Genomic DNA, 20,682 nt, shown 5'->3' with positions numbered 1-20,682 from the left:
TGCAGCTGCAGGACGATGGCCGCTCTACATCATCCTGCAATTGCGTCGGTGCCACTCTACATCTGTGTTGACGAGAGGTGAGGCAAAGGCTTTGCGTCTCGTCAATGTAGATGTAGATCAACGCAACGCCGATGCAGACGCCTCACCTCTCGTTGACATAGATGCAGAGCGGCACAGATGTAGAGCGATGATGGAGGAGGAAATGGAAGGAGAACGACGATGGGAGGTGAGGTAAAAGGATAAGAGAAAGAGGACGAGAATGATGGCTGCTTTGCATCGTCCTGCATCTGCATTGCTGCCACTCTGCATTTGCGCCGAGCGGCCAAGATCTCCTTTCGTATGTGCTACAACAAGCGAAGGGTGTACCGATCGATATCCTCCACAGGTTGGACCTTATAATGTCTAGTTGAATGAGACAATTGGAGCTTCATCGGTCACCACTAGGATGACAACCAAGTCACCCGCCTCTAGCTTCCAATCCATGCCAATTCCATGGTTGCCTTCTTTCGTTCCTCTTCCGCTGCCACCACTATGGTGTCCACTAGGGATATAATGCAGGTGCTCATTGGAGAATGAGTTCACTAAATGATCTACTTACGGAATGCTGGATAGTTAATGATACTTCATCGTTAGACAGTGATTCCGTGGTCCCAGTTACGTGTCTAGTCCTTAGACTTGAGACACCAAGGATATTCTATATGAGTACTCAACTCTTTGATACCAGACTTAAATTTCAGATCTAACATAGCTAGTTATCGGGAGTAATAGCCAACCTTACGAGGGCAATTGAGTGTTAATAGAGGATCATTCGCTCTCGATGTCATTAAAAGAATGTCCCGTATGTTCTCACTCAAGCAAATCCCTAGCTAGGACCATTCGTGATGAAAAGAATAGAAGATAAGAATAATTATTGAAGAAACTTTATTGAAGAAGTAAAGAAGCTTTATTGAAGTAACTTAGCTTGAATACATTAACATGCCCCTCTCCTATTTATACAGAGAGAGGATTTTCTTCAACAGAATAGAGGATTTCCCTCAACAGAGTAGAGAGATTTTCTTTGGGAGAATCCGATTAGTGTGAGACTCGAGTAGATTCTGTATGAGCTTGACAGCACCATGGCCGGTATATGGTCTCTGAGATATTAAAGGAACTATAAATACACGGTAGCTGAGGGTAGATAGGTCCAATGGATTAGATTCTCCTATAGAGGACTATGACATAGTGACTTAGTACATCCACACAGTCGATGAGTTGAGTGAATTATTCTGTGGATAATAATTCATTGAGTCAAAAAGAGTTCTAACAGGTGCAACTCACGGCTAACTCAGTATTAGGCATAGAGGGTCATACACGTATGGTGGATGATGCGACGAATAGAGGATTAGACATGGGATGTCCAATGAGCCCCTATTTTAATGGATCCTTGGGTGAGACCCAATAGAGTTTAGAATAGTTATTAGATACTAATTTGATATATTTTAAGCCCAAGGTAATTAAATGAAGATCTAATACCTATTATGACAGGATCAATTAGGGTTAGCAGTAAGAGCCCTTTATAAATAAGAGTTGGGGCTACATAAGTCATAGGCTGTACCCAATAGTGTGAGAACGTAGTTTTCAGTTTTATGAGTTTTCGCTCCCGATCATTGCACGTGATTCGATATAAATATGCATTTGAGAAATCGATTTTTTTTTTTTTCGTTGCACATGTGATACTCTCCCGGGTTTCCTAACACCACAGTGTGGCAACGTCTTTGTCCACCACCACCACAATAATCGATTAATAAATTTTAATTAGGATATAATAAAAAAATATAATTAAGACGTTAAAATTATCTTTTTATCATTTATGCACGTACTATCATGTCACATCTTTTTTTCATCGATGAAGCCGACAACAATGTTAGGACAAATGAGATTTAAATTTAAACTATAAGGATTTCAATATAAATTTTTTTAAATTTAAAAATCGAAATACTAAGAAGGTCTAAATATATAATTAGTCATTTTTTAGCAGATGAAAATAACGTTGATAATCCTTAAACTAAATAGTTGCAGGAGATGAATGCATCACCCGTAGGACGACACTACTCTGATCTTATGCAGGAAAGTGGTTGCGTGCGATGCGTGCTTCTCTGCCTGCATCAATCGAAAACTCGCTGTCTGCTTCCATTTAGGAGCGCAAGATACATCGTTTTTGTGTAATCAAGAATTGGTGTGGAAATGAACCTGAAGAATTTATCATGCTTCAGTTTGCATTTAGTAGTATTATGAATCATGATTACACATTCAATTTTTTTTTAGAAGGTAGAATAATCTCATCGATCCAGTTTGAAATTTGTTTCGGATAACTCGCGAAAGGTCCAATCTTTCAACCATGGCGTCGATATGCTTGTTTATTCAGAATTCTATTTTACAAATATTTTTTTGACATTTTCATTTGGCTTAGCTGATTTAAATTTGGTCAAATTATCTACCTTTGTACTACTCATCACTTGTTAAAGAAAAAAAACTATTTTTTGTTTTTAAATCAAAGACCCAATGATCGTAGAGGAAGAGGCTAAATATCTCTTATTTTATTTTTATTTTCACTAAATTTATCTCTCTAATTGTATATCAAAAAAATATATAATTGTGTCCTCAAACGTAATGAAAATAAATCGCTTTCTTCGACTGCATATTAAAATTATTCGTTTAAATATTAAAAATAATATAATCGCTTAACTCAAGTTAGATCAATCCAAAGCCCAAGACACCATTTCTGGATAGATCCGACGGTCAAAACCAAAGCTCACGAGGCTTAGTGGCATTTCGGTAGTTCTTCCCATTACTTTGAGCAAATGGAAACAACGACCGTGAGCGCCGCTAGGGTTTTTGACTATATTAATGTCGCCTCTGACGTCCAAGAGAGCGCTCGGAAGGTCGTCCGCGGCGCGGCGTTGTTCGTCTCAGGATCGATGGGCAACTTCAGGGTAATCCTATCTGAACAATGACTCTCTTCTTGCTCATCAGATCCTTCTCCACCGGCAATACCCCGATCCAATCAAACGAATCGCGGATCGTTGCTTCGGTTCCTCATGTTGTTTGATTCGAACATTTCAGAGTTTGTTATAGAAAAAAGTGACCTATTATTCTCCATAGGATCGATTAGGGTTTAGGAGAAGATGGATATATCAAATGTTGCATTGATTTTGCCTCTTCAGATTTCTTTCCTCTTGTTGTTGCTGTATTCTTTTTTGGTCTGTAGTTGATCTGTTGATGTCTGTCGATGGTGGCAGTTTCATCAGTACCAGGTGGTCGGTCGAGCCCTCCCGACCGAGACGGAGGAGCACCCAAAGATTTACCGAATGAAGCTGTGGGCGACGAATGAAGTCAGGGCTAAATCCAAGTTCTGGTTAGTTCTCTTGGTTCTTTCTTCTGCTTTTACGTACTGAATGCCTAATGCCTCCTTATGTTTGGTCATTATTGTTAATCGTTTCATCCTCAGGTATTTCTTGAGGAAGCTGAAGAAGGTGAAGAAAAGTAATGGCCAAGTTCTCGCGATTAACGAGGTTTGTTGTCTTCTTCTTCAGCAACCGCTTTTTCAGAAAGCATATGATCGGCGGCCTTTTGTTTCTTCTTTGGACATGCCTATGTGCCTTCATATAAAAGTAGTCCTTTTCTCTTGCTAACATGGTCAATCTCTCATTACTTTGATGAGATCATGGGAGGCCTTCATGGTATAAGTACTCAGAAAATTCTGATCCATTTGTTGAATCGATACAAATGGGAAATGTAATTATAATCATGGATAGTGATTGATAATTTAAGCTGATTTGTTGACAGTCATATTAAGATGGGCATGCATATTCATCAAATGTTAGTCAAATCAATTTATCTGCTGAATGTAATATAGCAAGTGTATGAGGTACTAAGTTTTGTGTCATTCTAATTTATGATGCTTGAGAAGTATGTTCAATAAGGAAGAATTAAGTTTCTACTTATAAAATCCAGCTACACTAACCAGATTCATGTATGCCTCTTTTCTGTTTTGGTCTTATTTTATTTTTAATTGTTCAATGTTTCTGTTTTTTCTTTTACTTCGTTGTTTTTGGAGTGCCTGTAACTTTGTCTGATTTTGGTCATATAGTTGAGAGAAGATTGGCATGACATCTGTCTTTTTATATTTATAGTAACAAGTTTCTATCTTACTTATTACCAAGATTAATAGAGGATAGGTAATACGTACCTAGAAGCAATATTGCTTGAACAACTAGGAAAAAATTTGTGGACAATTTGATCATCTTCTTTTACATGCAGACATAAAAAATGAAAAAAAAGGAACTGAAATTCCAAAGTGAACTGCTTTAATATGGATAAAATTCTTGTGGAGGTTTTGGGCAATAGTCAATAAAGGAACACCTTGTAATTATTGAACCAAAATGTTTATTCTTCATCTTTGAATTGATTCTTGCTCTTTATTTTGTGAATTTGAGCCAGATCATGTTCTTCATGACCCCACGAGTTTTTCCTAGACTTCTTTGTCAATATCTGTATACAAACCAAATTTAGATTGTCTTCTGAACTTTTTCCAGAATTCCATCAGTTGGGATTGTCAGTGATTTGAATTGAATCTGATTTAACTGTGTTAATATTGAACTTTTAATATGGAGCATTGAACTTTGAATTGATTTGATAAGTTCAATTAACAAATGTATTGGACATAAAGCAGAGAATCCAATCTGACTATATGAGATGCAAATTACTTATCCAGATCACATCAGGATTTAATCAAACAATGGACAGGCAATGAGAAAAAAATGGGTTAGTACCTGAATTTTGGTTGATTACTTCTATTAACTTAAAAATGAAATAGAGGGGAGGGATTGCTTTTGCATTTTATCACAATAGTTTACAACCCCTTAGAGAGGAGTCCTCAGTGGTATACTAGTTAAGCACTGACACATTGGATGGATAACCACCATATCTCGAATTAAGCACCACTTCTTTCTAGGAAGAAGTTGATTTCCTTGTGCTGGTGGTATACTAGTTTCTATTGGATTGGAGACGTTGTAATCTATAGATTGTCGTTCTAGTTGGTTAATAAATGGTAAGCAGAAATTTTTTGGGAAGCATCATCACCTGTGCAATCAATAGTGTGCCATTAATGCTGACAATTAACCTTTTAATCTCTCATTTTGTAAGCTTTTTATTATTTTGTTAGTTTTAGAATAAATAGGATGTTTGGATAAAAAATGCACATTTCTTTTGAACAATGTTTTTGGCTTTTGGTTTTCTTCTAGGTTGTTTTAACTTTTCCTCTAGGACTGAATGTTTTTTATTATTATCAATTTTTGTGGTTAATGTTTCTTAAATTTGATTATTATTTACTTCCAGATCTTTTCTATTGTTTTTTCTAGTGCTGAATGTTTATTATTGTTTCCATTTTTCTGGGTTGATGCTTCTTTATCTGGTCGATGGGTCTCCTCATTTTGCCCATTCGATTCGTTCCCTTGAAGCTATAGTAATGTTCTATTCAATCTTGTCTTATATATCTATGCATCTGGAGTTGATTTGGGCATCTCTAGATGTGGCAAGATTGAATACACCTCATTCTAACTGATCGGTTATGGGGATGCATTTTGTTGTCTGATCTCTGTTTCCTTCTAGATTTTTTTCCCACTGTTTTCTGTCTGACTTTTTTTTCCCCCATTTTTTCTAGGTTAATGCTTCTTGATGTGGTCTTGGTTTTACTTCTATATCTTTTCTATTATTTCTTCTAGTACTGGAAATATATAAATTTTTTTTTGGGGTTGATGCTTATTAATCTGCTTGATGAGTCTCATTTTGCCCATTCAATTTGTTCCCTTGAAGCTATAGTAATGTTCTATTCGTATTTAAACTCTCATATTGTATTACTGTGCATCTGGAGATGTATGGGCATCTTTAGATCTGGGGAGATTGAAGACACCTCACTCTTAATTGATTGGTTGCGGGGATGCATTTTGTTTTTATACATTGATGTTACAAAGTCTGATCTTGTCTCCTTCTAGGTCTTTTCTGCTATTTTTTCCAAAACTGATTTTTATATTATTTTCAATTTTTTGGGTTGATGCTTCTTAGTCGGGTCTTGATTTGCTCTAGATCTTTTCTATGACTTTTTTCCTAGAACTGAAATATTTATTGTTTCCAATTTTTTGGTTTAATGCTTCTTAATCTGGTCGATGGGTCTCCTCATTTTGCTCATTCGATTCGTTCCCTTGAAGCTATACTAATGTTCTATTCAATCTCATATTTTCTGTGTCTGGTGATGATTTTGGGCATCATTAGATGTGAGGAGATTGCATACACCCCAGTCTAACTAATCTGTTGCGGCCATGCAGTTTGTTTTTTTATATTGATGTCACCAAGGTCCTACAGGATTATGTTTCGTCTTTACAAGCTCGTAGTTACTTCTTGTAGATGCTAACTGTGCTGCCTAGACTTTCACGTGGGTCCTTGATCAGCCATTTGATGTGAAATGTAGCTCCCTAGGCAACCTTAGGCGGCCAAAAGTTTCTGCTTAAGACAGCATTGCCTACTAATGATGCAATGTTGTGCTGGAGCTAATTTTATGCTGTTTCGGCAGATATTTGAGAGGAAACCAACAAAGATCAAGAACTACGGTGTCTGGCTGCGGTACCAGAGCAGAACAGGTTACCACAACATGTACAAGGAGTACAGGGACACCACTCTGAATGGTGCCGTGGAGCAGATGTACAATGAGATGGCATCCCGCCACAGAGTCAGGCAGCACTGCATCCAGATCATCAAGACAGCCACCATACCTTCCAAGCTGTGTAAGCGTGAAAGCACCAAGCAATTCCATGACTCAAAAATCAAGTTCCCTCTCGTCTTCAAGAAAGTTAGGCCCCCTTCCAGAAAGTTGAAGACTACCTACAAGGCTTCCCGCCCTAATCTTTTCAAGTAGGAGAGGAGGATAGGTTGAGCGTATCGGTGGCCTCCTCTTGTTTTACCTTGTTTTAAGCATCGTTGGATTGTTTTGGTAGTTCACCAGACTTTTAGAGCTTAAGCACTGCAATCAGTCTGTTTATTTAATGGGCTTCTGCAGCACAGCCTATTTATGATTTGGATTAAAGTGGACTTGGTGCAAATTTGGAGTGTTTTGTTTTTGGATATGAAGTACCATGAAATGCTATTAGAACCTGAGCGGGCCGTTTTGATGATACCGTCTCATGGGGAGGATAGGATCTCTTTGTTTAAAATTTTAAAATAATAAAAATCATGCCGATTATTTATGATTTATACTTTTTTAAAAAAGAATTGAATCAAAGCATTATAAACCAAATTGTTGTTTTAGACGGGTGTTTACTGTTGTCATTTCTGAAGAATTAGCTTCACTTAAAATATTCTTTCTTACCTCTTAAACCAGGTTCTCGCTAAGCAAACATAGTTTCTATAGGTTTTCGCAACCTTTATATTAATCAGTTTTAATTATAAAAATGAAATATTTAATTTTATTTATTAATTTTATCAACGATATAATACATGATAGCATGTATAAGAATGATATAAAAATGATAAATAAAAAGATAATTTTAACATTAAGTTGACAATGACTCCATTGGGGCTGCGGGTGGGTATTGTGGTGATGGTCAACAAGAATAAAACAGTGGTTAGTCTTGCTAATGTCAATCCGAAAATCGACGATTGATGTGGAGGCAACGACCATGACAACAACGACGGTTTGATGATGGTAGTGGTGGATCTCGAGGATGTCCTTGGAGATAGGTGGGGTGGAATCTTGGAGGTGGAGCTTGAGAGCGACGAATGGAGGTGAGACAAAAAGAGAGGAAAAAACGACAACAACAAAAGTGTCGCAGAAGAGGATGAGGACGTAACTAAGGAAGAGGACGAGGTCTCTACCTCCTCCTTTTCCTTTCTCTTCCCCATGTCCCTCTTCTTCTTCCCCTCCTCCACAACAATAGTGACTATGGGAGAGGATAGGGACGAGGTGAGGGAAGGGATCAGGCGTCTCGACATGGCCAAGGGAGGAAGAGGACAAGGACGATAGTATCATAGAAGAGGACGAGGACCATGGCTGCGTTGATGCTATCTCCCGCAACACTATTATCCTTATCCTTTTCCTCCTCTCCCTTTGTCTCACTTCTCGTCGTTGCTCGTCCTTCTCTTCCTTCTCTCCTCGCAAAAAGTCACAGAAATCCCTCAAGCTCCACCTTTAGGACGCCATCCCGCCCATCTCTAAGAACATTCTCGAGATCCATCATCATCATCATCAAACCGTTATCGTCCTTGCCTTGGTCGCTGATGTTTGGATCGACAATGACAAGATCGACCATCACGTGGTTTTCATCGCTTACCACCGTGACGGTCAACTAAAAAAATTTAATTAGAACATAATAAAAACTATTTTTTTGCCCATCATCTTTATAGCATTTCTACATGTGCTTTATCTTTCGTCGATAAATTTGATGACATTAGAATAAATAAAGTTAAATATTCTACTTTTATAACTATTGATTTTCTAATATAAATTTTTTAAATATATGAACTGGGATACTGAAGAAATTTAACTTCATGGATGGATAACCTGGAATTAGCCCCCGTATAGCTCCACGCTGCACCATCGATTGCCACGAGCATATAGGAATCCTATGAGAGAAAGCACTCTCATCAAGTGATGATGGGTGGTGTAATCAGCAAGCGTCGCATGAGATGAACAAAAACCGACAGGTTGGGCTTGCGAGCAGCAAGGCTGAGCTTGATGATCTTATACAAAGGACTCGGGGAGGTATAAGTCACTAACGTTCTGACATATTTCTCTCTACGATTAAATCAAGTAAGGATTCCACGGTTGATTAAATCTTGCACACGCACTCGTTTGTGCAAGTTGAAGAACCCATGAGAATTCACCATTCTTGTCAATCACCTCCTCTTCCTTTGTCCGTTTCACTAATTTAATTCCTACGCCATATCTATAATTCTCATGACACCATGAAAGAGATACTACCAGAGATAACACAATAGTAACTCTATTTCATTTATTTATTCAATAATTGATCAAAGCCATTTGGCTAAACTTCGTTCTAATCATGCAAGTCATCTGGAACTATTACTTTTAGCTACTCTTTAGCTTGTCAACATACATGATTTCTTTTCCAAGAACTTCATCCAGATCTTCCAAGGAAAATCTATTTTTAGCAATGATAATAGGCATTGAGACTATTTCAGCAAATACATGTGTATTTTCCTAAACTTGTGACAACAAATTCCACAATTTTTTCCTACCATTTACTCAAACATTCATGTATTTCTTGCAATTATTTGAACTGGTAATCAATTTGCGATTAGCAAAGGCTGTTAATGTGGCCTTTGCAGGGGAGAGATTTGCTTGGGGAGGTCAAGAAGGCATGATAGTACGTCTTCGGCAGGAGTTGGGAGACAGGGAGGAGGACAGTGGAAACACTGAGATCACACAGCGGTAATGCGAAAGGTGGTAACAAAAAAGGATAGAAAAATCGACATCCTAAGGCAGAGCCCGAGAATACTCAGCAACACTAAAGTGCCTCTCAGCAGAAAGAATGCTGCAGGATTATGCTAATAAGCTGGCAGCATAGATTTCTTGCTGAAGGAGATCTAAACCACAAGACTTGAAGAATGATAGTGCTCCAACGAAATTTTATATCTGAGACACATGTAATCTTTAAGTTCCCTATATATCCTACGAACATCACATTGAACTTATAGTGGATTGCAAAGATTAAAATGTAGGTTATTATCATAATTCAGAGCATTAAAGATGTTATTTTCACAAACACTTTAATGATCCTACTGATAAATTGACATGAGACAACGTACCTCCTTGAGTAGCTGATGATTTTGATTTATTCATTTGGAGAATGACAGAAACTAACAAGCAATGGAAGTGTTGCATTCACATCTTTAGATGACCACTAAAATTGAAGGTTAAAGGTAAAAAAAACTTAAAATAAGTTGGACTACAACTTTCTGATTTACATCAAAAAGAATTTTTGAGGTGCTACCACGTTTTGGAGATGCCTCTCTCAGTGGTCCATTTGTGGACCCAACCCCTGCTAGAAGATGGATCAAGTCCCAGTCAGTTCGATAAGGGAGCAGGTGCTGGCATCATTGAGCAGGAAGGTTCAAGAAAAGAACTTTATGTTAGTAGGATAGAATTGAAGCCAGGTCTTCTTTTGCAACAACTCTGACTAACACATGTTTTGACTATTGGGTGCAAGCATTTATAGGGCTTCTTATGTGGGAGGTCTCCCACTTTATGCTGATTGCTATTATAGGATGTGGTGTTTTATTTTGATATATGTCTTTATTTTGGTGATGCAGATGAATTGAGGAATTATTTAATTGTGGTCACGATCAGATAACCCATAAAGGGAGGGGAAGAAATTAAATCAAGTAGATTGCTAGAATCATGTGATACTATAAGCCCTGAGACATATAAAGTAGATCTTAACACTAGACTCTCTAATAGTTACGATTAGTGAAGGCCACAGAAGAAGTTTCCAATGCAGTGAAAGCTTAATAGATGAGGCAAACATTTAACGAACCAAACAAATTGAAGAAAAATAAACAAATCAAGATAAAGTGACAACGTACCTTTTGTCTCATCCTAGAACAAACATCAGTGAGGACCTTTGTTGTCAACCATGGCTACCAACAAAAGTGGAAGTGCCTGTACATAAAACAAAAAAGGATAATACAAAAAAAAATTCAGACAGAATTCATATATTTTTCTAAGAATATCATAGTCAATATCTTAACTACATGATCCAATACCAACATTTCATATGAAATATACGATTAAAGAATTTTACCACGTATAAGAGAAAAGGTTATACTTTTATTGTGGATAGTAGAAACACATCCATATTTCAAAAAGTATTTTCATCTAAAACTAAAACTTTGCTGGTTTTTTTTAACATAAATGGTATTTAAAATGAATCCGGATGGTTTTATACAAACCTACCAGGACAATGTAATCAACAAATAAACACAAGATTATTAAGAAAATCAAATCAACCCAACTATCAAGCATAAGTAGTTATGCATTAGTTTGTATGAACTGGCCATAAGTCAAAATGGGATTGGGCAACAACTTGGAATATGTATAAGGTGCTTTTCTAAATAGCAATCAGACTAGCAACAAATCATTCAAGATATATCCATGTCAACTTCTATAAGTGCACTTGGATATAGGGACATACAGAAAGTCATACAAAACAATGACATATTTAATAGTGTTCTTATCATACTAGAGCAGCTTTTAGTACAATAGGCATGGCGGTTCATATTGCATTTTGTAGTTTATCTAAGTAACATGTATAGTTGCTCATGGACATACCCAATGCACAAGACTCTCATCAATGTAGGCTTTAGGGAGGGTTAATATATGCAGCCACTTAGAGAGAGGGGGTTCCGTGACAGGAACCCTGCTCTCCCAGCTCTCCCAGTTGCAAAAGAACATCCTTGCCATCGTACCAAGACCCAACCTCTAGGACAAACACAATAACAGGGTGAATGTAAAGTTGCTCATGAGCATGGATAATTATTATTGTGCTAAAAAAAAGTCCATCTAGAACAAACACATCAAGATAATTGCCGGAGCTTTGTTTGAAAATTGCACTCATCAACAAGAATGGCCATGAATGACCATATAAAGGTGAAAGGTAAAATGACCACTAATTCTCCACACAGTTTTCTTAGTCATTTTTTGTTAGCTCCTATGTTTTGAGTTATGAAATCAAGAAGGAAGATTTACCCCAAACAACATTCTAATTGTCCATAGTCCATACACAATGCTAATGAAGGTGGCAATGTGGCTATGTTTACTCTTGTCACCACTAATGACCTTATTTAGGAGGTTACCTACTAAAGCTGATAGCTTGTGATGACAAGGGTATTAAAGAAAATTTTCTTTGCATAAATGGGATAGAGTTGAAGCTGGTTTATCTTCCACAAATACTCTGCCTTCCACATGTTTTGACTATTGGGTGCAAGCATTTGAAGTGATTGTTATATGGGAGGTCTCTAATATTCTATTGATTGCTATTATAGGAGATGGTGTTGCATGTGCAAAAGTGGCTGTAATGTATAATAGTTCTTGAGAATGGGTGATTATTATTGGTGCGCAAACATAGTCCTTCTGGAACAAACACAATAGGACAATTGCCATATTGTTTTACTACTGCACTCATCAACAAGAATGGCCATGACCATATAAAGTTGAAAGGTAAAATGACTACTAATTCTTCTTTACACCAATAAATTGTTAATATGCTACAGTGAATGATGAAATGAAGTGATGCAATGTTCTATAAAATCACAGATATTTATCTTGTCAATTAGTGCAAATGGCATCACAAAGAGAATAACTAGTGAAGAATATATCGTGATTCACTTTTACCTTATGGTTGAGAGAAAAAATAAATTTTTTTAGTTTTAACACAAACTACGGTAATTTGTTAAAGATGTATTTTTTTCAAAAAAAATTCAATGAAGCAATCAAGGGAAAGCATAAAAATCAAACAAGAGGTTACACAATTTCATAGACAGAAGAAATCAGAAAATAAAGGGAAAAGAACAAATTAGAAAAAGTTATAGATATGGAACTTAGAAGACTGATGAGGATCGATGGTTTGATGTCAAAGATGTCTAATCAACACAATGAGGGCATTTCCAAGGATGATTTTGTTTTTACGTTGTTTCAAGACACAATAGGCTATAGCAGAGAAAAGGACATTCGATCCTGTTCTCCAATTGGGCAAAAGTATTTTGTGCATCCAGGTTTTCCACACCATTATAAGGCAGGTCAGATAAAAATGAACTTCGAGAGTGGAAGGCAGATGGTTATAGTTTTCAACTGTCATGTTTCCCTAGATGTTGATAATCATTGTTGGCTTCCTTAGTATATTTGCAAGGTAGTCTATCCCAAGCTGGTACCTATTTCTTTTCCCTGAAAACAGAATACTTATATAACAAGGACAGCTACAAAACAAACTTTTGGCACAAAATAAAATAAGTGTTCTTAGACACTAGCTGGGGGAAGGCAAGCAAACACTAAATATAAGATATAAACATCTGTTAAGTGGAATGGCATAGTCAGATATGAGGATAACTTGACTAGAATGCTTGAATAATGCAAATAACTTTACATGTTTGTGGATAAAGATAATTGCTTCCAATGAACAATCTAGTAGTTGTAAGACTGAATACTTTGCATTAGTAATTGTGAATTACTCAAAAGCTACGAGGAGGCTAGTATGTGTTATAGGTATGGTTTTAAGAACTAGTTGGACTGATCAAAGCTGACTAGTATTTACCGGTCCAATCAAGAACCAACATTCAGATTGGGCAATTTTGTTTGGTCCAGCTCGAAATTAATTTAATGTTATTTTTGAGTTTTGATAGTGATAGTTCTTCAAGTCCTTTAATTCCTCTCTCTCCCCCCGATTCCATCTGTGTCGTTCCACCTGTTGTCTTGTGTCGCCTGCTGCCTCATCATCTTTGGTATTTCTCCTGCTCCTCCACTTCCATCTCCTCTCCTCCTCTTTTATCTCCTCTTCCTCTTACTTCACCCCTCTCCTTATCCTCCCACTTTCTCAAAATCAATTGACATATTGGTACACCATGTGTCAGTATGCTGCATATATTGGATCCATGTCAGTCTGACCAAGGATGACTATGGGTCCAGTATCAAGATTTAAACTCATGGTATAGTGCCTCAAAGGTAGAGCAACCATAAAGCTTCCCAGAAAGGACTTAATTGGTGGTTGCTATGTGATTAGGTTGCTAAATTTTGCCTCCTCTGGTGGTTCTACCAAAATAATCTTGAATCTGGCTTAACTAAATCGAACAATATAACACAAAAGGTAACGATGCTGGATAGAACATGTTCAAGAAGCATTCAAGCCATCGATGGACCTATGCATGAGCCTCTTCAGAAAAAAATAACGAACACGAAACAGAGGCAGCAGCCATCCACTGCCTCTGCAGCGACGTGAAGGCAATCGACGCACCAAATCGCTATTCTTTCCTACCTCGAACACACACACAAAGTCATCATGAGAATCTCAACATCAAAATTAGACGACGCCTCTAATCTCTCCTCGGAACGTCCGCTTTGATTAGCTCGAAACGGCAAACAAGAGAAGGGAGCCTTTGGATTACCAGAGAGCAGCAAGGAAGGGGAGATCGAGGCCGAGCTGCCAGTGGCGGCGGCAACTATTCAGGACCCATTTGGAGTAGGTCAAAATGGAGGGGCCGACGAGAGTATGCAGGAAAGATCAAGGCAGCTCCGTCCAAAGCAGGGGACGCGGTCTCTTCCTCTCTTCTCTCTCCTCTCTTCTCTCTCCTTCCTCTTCTCAGGAAAGATCGCGAACAAGAACCCTAGAATTTTCCCAGAAAGCCGAGGAACTCGGAGTTCTCTGCCAGCTTGGTTAATACGCGAGGGCGGGAGCGGACGAGTCGGTTGCTTCGAAGAAAGTGGCAACCCCTCGTCCTCTCTCGAGGCGATTGGTGCGCAACGTGGGTCCCATCGACCCGGCCACGTCGCCATTCGCGCGACTAAACGACAACCGGTCGCCTAAAATTGTATTTCTCGAAGCGATTCTTTTCTTGAATAAATAATTTGATTTTGTTACAGAAAATAATTAAAATTTTATCAAATTCGGAAGAAAACTACTCAATTACGCAATACTAAAATAAAATAATAAGAGACTAAAAAAAAAAAAAGAGTAACAGATCCAGTAAACAAATCTGTTAGCTTTGTTTATGCGTGGTGACAATTTACCTAAAACCTCATGTTTGGAGTAATTCATCACATATCCTCTTTGAAGAGAAGCCACCACCAACAGTAGAACACCTCACAAAAGTATTGCCCATAGTAGATCAAGTTCCAAATTTCCTGGCACATCTCAATCAAGTAAAACCATTCAGATAGATGTTTCAAGTAACTCGGTGCAGATTCATCTAACATAAGACTCCAACATAACAGTGAACACACTCGTTTTGTTACATGCGATCAAACACACAACGACGCAGCAAACGTACTCCACTATGATCTCTCGAGAAGTAGCTTTCATGTCCAGAAGGATAAATAAAGATAGAGATCTTAGTACATCCATATTCTACAAAACTTGATAGGCAACCCATCCGAGTAGCCTGCATCGCGCTGTCCTCTTGGACTAATCGTCCAAGAAGACTACTTAGCAGATTTCGACTTCCATGAAGTTCTAGGGGGTTTTGATTCAACCAGTCAGCCTGAAATATAGGAACATCTGTGAATGCCATGCTAAGACGACAGATAAAGAAGAAATTATCATCCAAAGCAGTATTTAAAGCCTAGTGTCACCTCAATGAACAATTCTCGTTTATGCAAGATACTTTGTAGTCTTGATCAATATGAAATCAATGTATGCTGACTCATGAATGGATTCGAGCTAAAACTTTGAGTACTACACATAGCCTGATGGAAGAGGATACCTAAAAACAGGCATATGAATGCATATATTCATATCATGGCCAAAACATGTTCAACAAATACGAACAAATTGCTGTGTTCACCTATAACAAAAAGACCACAGCATATATGCAGCCTATATTCTCAAGCACAAAATCTTTAACAAGTTCTGCAGTCTGCCAATTTAAGCGATTGATGAGAAATAAGAAAAAAGTTACTCATCATTCAGAAGGTACAGCATACCCATTGTTGCCATCGACGTTCCCATTCCTGTTGCTGGTTCCAGCTTCATCCGGCACTTGACTCTGCAAATTGCAAGTGATACACAGTAATTTTCTGATAGAAATGTGATAACAAATATATCATACTTTTTATACATATTGGTAATCCTCCATACTAGCATGTAGAATCTACGAAAATGGATGTTGATATAATGAAAGACGGACAAAGATAGTTACCTGGGATTGCACTAGAGGGCATTGAAGGTTAAGAAAATGATGAAAAGGATCAACAACATGTGGCATTTGACCCATATTTGGGCTTCGTATGTTAAGTGTATCGGACAGATGATTTTGCTGATTGATAGCTTCGAATCTGGCTTGATCAGCAATTGGCATAGCAGGCGATGGATGGAACGATGGCATTAATGGTGTTGTGCATGTTGGTCTTGGGCCGAACTGAACTGGTGGATGTGCAGTAACTGGCGGGCAAGGGATGGGTCCAAATGGCAGTATTGGACGGGGTATATTGCCACCAGCCATGTCAGTTCCCATTCTCATCCCCAGACCCATCCCCATGCCCATCCCCATGCCCAGTCCCATGTGCATGCCCATTCCCATGGGGGGCATGTATGTTTGAACGCCCGGAAACATCACAGCGCCAGGGTTGCAGCCCATGGACATCATCTGCAGTGGTTCCAGACCATAAAAACCCCAGTCAGATAGCATCATGTTTAAAGCAAAGGGTGACATACTTCAACATGGTAGCAAAAACCCAAGCCTGAATAGAAAGATATTGTTTGCGGTTCCATATCAGTGGCAGTGGACATGTCAAACTCACAAGTACACTAACATATGATAAATGAGAAGGAAGACAAACACACTGGGTGATCTGGAACCTGATTTACTTAACATTAGGAGACCTATTCCATGCTTGAATAAATCTTCACGAAAGTCTAAGAAAATAATTATTAATCAGTAAACAATCGAAAATGGCATTGGTAAATGCGGCTTAATGAAGAAGAAATCAAGTAACACCTATTCCACCAAGAGATCTATTGCAGTGCAACAACTGAGAAGCAGGATACTGCAGTGATCTATCCAGAGCATACTTTTCCCAGATAAAAGTCATTGCAAAAACCCAGTGTAGTAGATGGCCATAAATTTAGGTTCCCAGCATGATAATCTTGCTTCTTATACAAAGCTGAGCATGAACAAGTTTTAGATATCTAATGTGGTCAAATTATCCTCGGCAATTAGTAGCAATATGATCCAGCATGCCTTTCCAAAATCCCAACTTGCATATACCAGGATGATCAAGCTAAAACTATAATATAAGATTCAACAGGGAGATTGCAAAATGTTATTCAGTCGATGAATACGCGCGAGATATAACAACAAGATCACCGTAGTATAAGATCATTCAGTTTCTCCTAATCTCTTTATTAATTTGCAGTCGTAATCACCATCACAACAAGAGACTAGAAAAAAAAACATGTAACGTGAAGCTCTGATGCTCAAGAGAGAGCAGACGAATCTGAACTGATCAACCACATGACGACAAACTATGAGATTATTCATCATCATGCATATAAAAAAATACTTGCAGGCAGCATATTGTGGATGCCCCAGTAGGACACAGTTTCTCCTGGCTTCCTTGAGGCTTTCCTAACCAAAAGAGGCTTTTCTAGTTACCAGTCAATTATTTCATGCTCAAGTTATACCTGGACTTGGAGTTGAAGAGATTTCATATATTCAATGGCCTCATCTAACGTCGAAGCTTTGTCTGACTGAAATCAAAGAGAAAGCAAAAGGACTTTTAAAGTGAGGACTGCGTGAATTTTTCAGAGTACATTAAAGCTATAAGGTTAGGACCTTGTTGCATCTGGGTATGAGTTCCTGCAAAGCCTTCATCTTCGCATTGATCCTATCCCGACGCCTCTGCACTTACAACTCATATGACTAACATACTGTATAACCTAGAAATTGGTCAAAATTCATGCATTCATGTGGGCAAAGCAAATGAAAACAACTGGTTTAGATGAGCACCCTCTCAGAGAGATTGTGGATCTCTGCGGCACGTAGCTTTCTCACTGGTCTGTATCGTGTAGGGCGGTCTTTCCTTCTTTCACCGGATTTAAATTCATCACCCTTTCATTTAATAAAATAACATGACATATGAATGGCAGCTCAATAGCCCAGTTAAAGGTCATAGGGAGGAGAAAACAAATACAAGAGTAAACTGGCTTGAAGATACGCATTTGGACATCATAAAACGTTTGCTTATTGCTTTTTCATGGAAAGATGATAAAACTTTGAATTATAGCAAAATTAAATCGAGATGATGTGGAGCAAGCAAATGGTAAGTATTTGTCAATCAAGGCTAAATAACAAAATTTTTTTGTATGAACATCCAGAATTCCTAGTGGTCGTATGAACATCCACAAAAACCCCCACACCTAAACACAGTTGATCGAAAACCTTTTATGTCTATGCTGTAAGAAAGCATAGCAAATCTTCTACATGTCTATGCTTTTAGTAAATAACATTCTTGCCCCAGAAATTAAGCACAACACACATGACTTCAAATATTAAGTGGAGATTTATATTCATCCAAGAAACACAAACCAACCATTACTGATAAATAATTAAGTTAAAAACAAAAATATAAACATCTAAAATTATAATACTCTAAAGAAACTTCTTAGAGGAAGTAATAAATAATCAACTAGATAAATCACATATATACGACCAATTTAACTACAAGTACTAAAATCAAATAACTCGCATGTGTATATGCGTGCAATTTTACGTCTATAGCAAACGAATCCGTGTGAGCCTAATGGGTCATGGCCGCCAATGGTACGTTCAAACAGACGGTTCTGTTACGTCCAACGACCTACCGTACGCTTACCGCCAAATCAATTACCAACGAAAGTTCTCCAACTTACGATCAGGAAGAAGCAGAAAAAGAACAAAACGAAAGAGGAGGCGGTGAGCTGACCTGCTCAACCTGGAGGTCCGTCTCTTCCTCCCGCGCCGCACTCACCTTCTTCCGCTTGCGCTCCGCCGTCCCCGACGACGACGCGGACCCCCGTGGCTGGTCGTCTTCCACGATCACGACGGTTTCCGGAGTCTCGCTCGACCCCATCGCCGTCGACCCCGCCACAGGAGTCTCGCCCGGCGTCACCACCGTCATCTCCTGATTCGCCATCATCGCTTCGAGGTCGCCGCCTCCGCTCTCCGCGTTCCCGATCTGGCAGTTCAGCCACGAAGCCATTTCGTCATCCTCCATGAACAGTCGGCTGGCCGCGTCCGCCCAACCACCGCCAACGGCGCTTGAGGAGCCACAAAAGGCCACCTCCGCGGCGGAGCGATCTACCGGATGGGTCATCAAGCCGGTTTGCCAGATTAACTCCATCAATTCGTCTTCGTGGCTTAAAAAAATATTTTCCCTTTTTAACATATCAATCTTACAATAGAATTAATTCCTTCTTTCTCGTTTCATTATAATAAACCTTAAGAGGAGAATATGAAGGACCCACCAGGTGAATGCTTTACGGCGGGGATTGGCGGCGGCGGAGGAGGCGTGGGGCTCGTTGCCGTGCTGGAAGTCCGGAACCATGCGATTCATGTCGAGAGAAAGGGAGGGATGAAATCTAAACTACGAGTGAAGAGCTATATATATATATATATATATATATATATATATATATATATATATATATATAGAGAGAGAGAGAGAGAGAGAGAGAGAGAGAGAGAGAGAGAGAGAGAGAGAAGGAACAGAAGACAAAAGAGCTCTCCCTCCTGCTTGCTTCACTCATACTCCCGCCCTAAAACCCTGCTGTTATATTAAAGTTTGGGTTTTTGGGGAAAAGAGAGAGGGGGACGTTTGTTATCTTCTCTTGGAAGGACATGCAAGGAGGAGGCGGCGACAGAGTGTTGAGTCTGGTTGTAATGGACGTAGAACAGTTGAGAATGGGGGATCCAGAAAGTTCCATCCTTTCTAGTGTTGAACCAGGAGGTAACAGTGCGCCGTATTGACTATGTACTGTGAGGGAAGGGGGGAGAAGCGAGGAGGGCATTGAGTTACGGGGTACGTACAGGACGCAGCTTCGAGTCAGTTGAGGCGATACTGTGGACGGGCAGCTTCATTGGGTTAGGACATTTGTGAAGGAAGCCGACGACGCCATGATGAAGATTTTGGTAGCTTCTGAAGGGGAATTCATAAGAGAGATGTATTATCTGATCAGTGTCCTACCAAAAAAAAGATACTTTCCCCGGTTAGAACGGCGAGTCATCTCCCAACACTTGCAACGAAAGTTACCGCAGCATGAAGTGGCTCAAAAATCTACCAAATTCCCCACAATTTGTATCTTAAATAAATATCTTCTCTAGACTTATCTTAAATAAATTTGTATTTTAGTGAAAAAACAATCTCACACCTCCCTCTTCCCTCTTTCTAACGTTGCCACGACCTACCTGCCCTACACTGTCACCATCTCTTACCAGGTTTTCTCAGTCCCACCGAGGTACGAGCAAATCAATAAATGGTTCATACACGACAAACACAGCAAGCAAGCTCTTCCGAACTACAAGATTTTTTTTTTCCATGAAAATACTTTTTACTAATACGTATTATAAGTATAAAAATAATAATAATAATATATTATTATTATTAAATAAAAATTTTAATATCAACGGAGAATTAGATAAGATAAATAATTAAGAGAGTTTCTTTTATTAACAGGATATCTAAAATATCTTATCATAATTATTTTTTTTTACTGATAAATAATAATAATCAAAATCTAATCAAAGACCACTATTCCACACGATGGTCGCCGAGATGCATATCATACATCCTACCACTAGTGTGCCTCCATTGCGACTGTATTGACTTCTCTGTCCTTCGACTACGTCAGTTCTGTGCAAGTCCGTCCAAATTCTCTTCCGTAGGACGTC

The 20,682-nt window shown here is 38.7% G+C and overlaps 2 protein-coding genes across 12 annotated transcripts; one reads left to right on the top strand and one right to left on the bottom strand.

Annotated features, from left to right (window-relative positions):
* Positions 1-2,849: 2,849 nt before the first annotated feature.
* Positions 2,850-7,155, top strand: LOC103983766 (large ribosomal subunit protein eL20). The gene is made up of 4 exons (XM_009401042.3): positions 2,850-2,972; positions 3,279-3,394; positions 3,488-3,551; positions 6,608-7,155. Exons 1-4 carry the CDS (start codon positions 2,958-2,960, stop codon positions 6,947-6,949), a joined length of 537 nt encoding a protein of 178 aa, XP_009399317.1. The 5' UTR covers positions 2,850-2,957; the 3' UTR covers positions 6,950-7,155.
* A 2,704-nt stretch (positions 7,156-9,859) lies between these two features.
* On the bottom strand, positions 9,860-19,390 carry LOC103983777 (transcription factor PIF1-like). 11 transcript variants are annotated; one of them, XM_065092542.1, is made up of 11 exons: positions 19,260-19,377; positions 18,719-19,169; positions 17,764-17,865; positions 17,590-17,655; positions 17,439-17,504; positions 15,955-16,401; positions 15,740-15,801; positions 14,206-15,297; positions 11,381-11,530; positions 10,636-10,711; positions 9,860-10,140 (listed from the first exon to the last, which is right to left on the bottom strand). In XM_065092542.1, the coding sequence occupies exons 1-8, from the start codon at positions 19,346-19,348 to the stop codon at positions 15,285-15,287; spliced, it is 1,296 nt and encodes a 431-aa protein (XP_064948614.1). In that variant the 5' UTR covers positions 19,349-19,377; the 3' UTR covers positions 9,860-10,140; positions 10,636-10,711; positions 11,381-11,530; positions 14,206-15,284. The 11 variants fall into 11 exon arrangements, with proteins under 11 accessions (XP_064948614.1, XP_064948617.1, XP_064948616.1 ...); XM_065092545.1 differs by having other exon boundaries at positions 9,860-10,094; XM_065092544.1 differs by having other exon boundaries at positions 9,860-10,091.
* Between the last annotated feature and the right edge of the window lie 1,292 nt (positions 19,391-20,682).

Source organism: Musa acuminata, chromosome BXJ2-1 (genome assembly GCF_036884655.1).
Source record: "Musa acuminata AAA Group cultivar baxijiao chromosome BXJ2-1, Cavendish_Baxijiao_AAA, whole genome shotgun sequence".
Lineage (NCBI taxonomy): Eukaryota > Viridiplantae > Streptophyta > Magnoliopsida > Zingiberales > Musaceae > Musa > Musa acuminata.
Note: the sequence above shows the minus strand (reverse complement) of the source record. Positions and strands in the feature narration are given on the sequence as shown.

Bases quoted from the DNA above. Each gene is read 5' to 3' on its own strand.
- LOC103983766 (XM_009401042.3), top strand. The intron at 3,395-3,487 runs GTTAGTTCTCTT...TTTCATCCTCAG, and splicing joins AGGGCTAAATCCAAGTTCTG to GTATTTCTTGAGGAAGCTGA. The intron at 3,552-6,607 runs GTTTGTTGTCTT...CTGTTTCGGCAG, and splicing joins AAGTTCTCGCGATTAACGAG to ATATTTGAGAGGAAACCAAC.
- LOC103983777 (XM_065092542.1), bottom strand. From the start codon at position 19,348: ATGAATCGCATGGTTCCGGACTTCCAGCACGGCAACGAGCCCCACGCC. The intron at 17,866-18,718 runs GTCAGCTCACCG...ATTAAATGAAAG, and splicing joins CGGACCTCCAGGTTGAGCAG to GGTGATGAATTTAAATCCGG. The intron at 16,402-17,438 runs GTATAACTTGAG...GAACCACTGCAG, and splicing joins CTCTTCAACTCCAAGTCCAG to ATGATGTCCATGGGCTGCAA.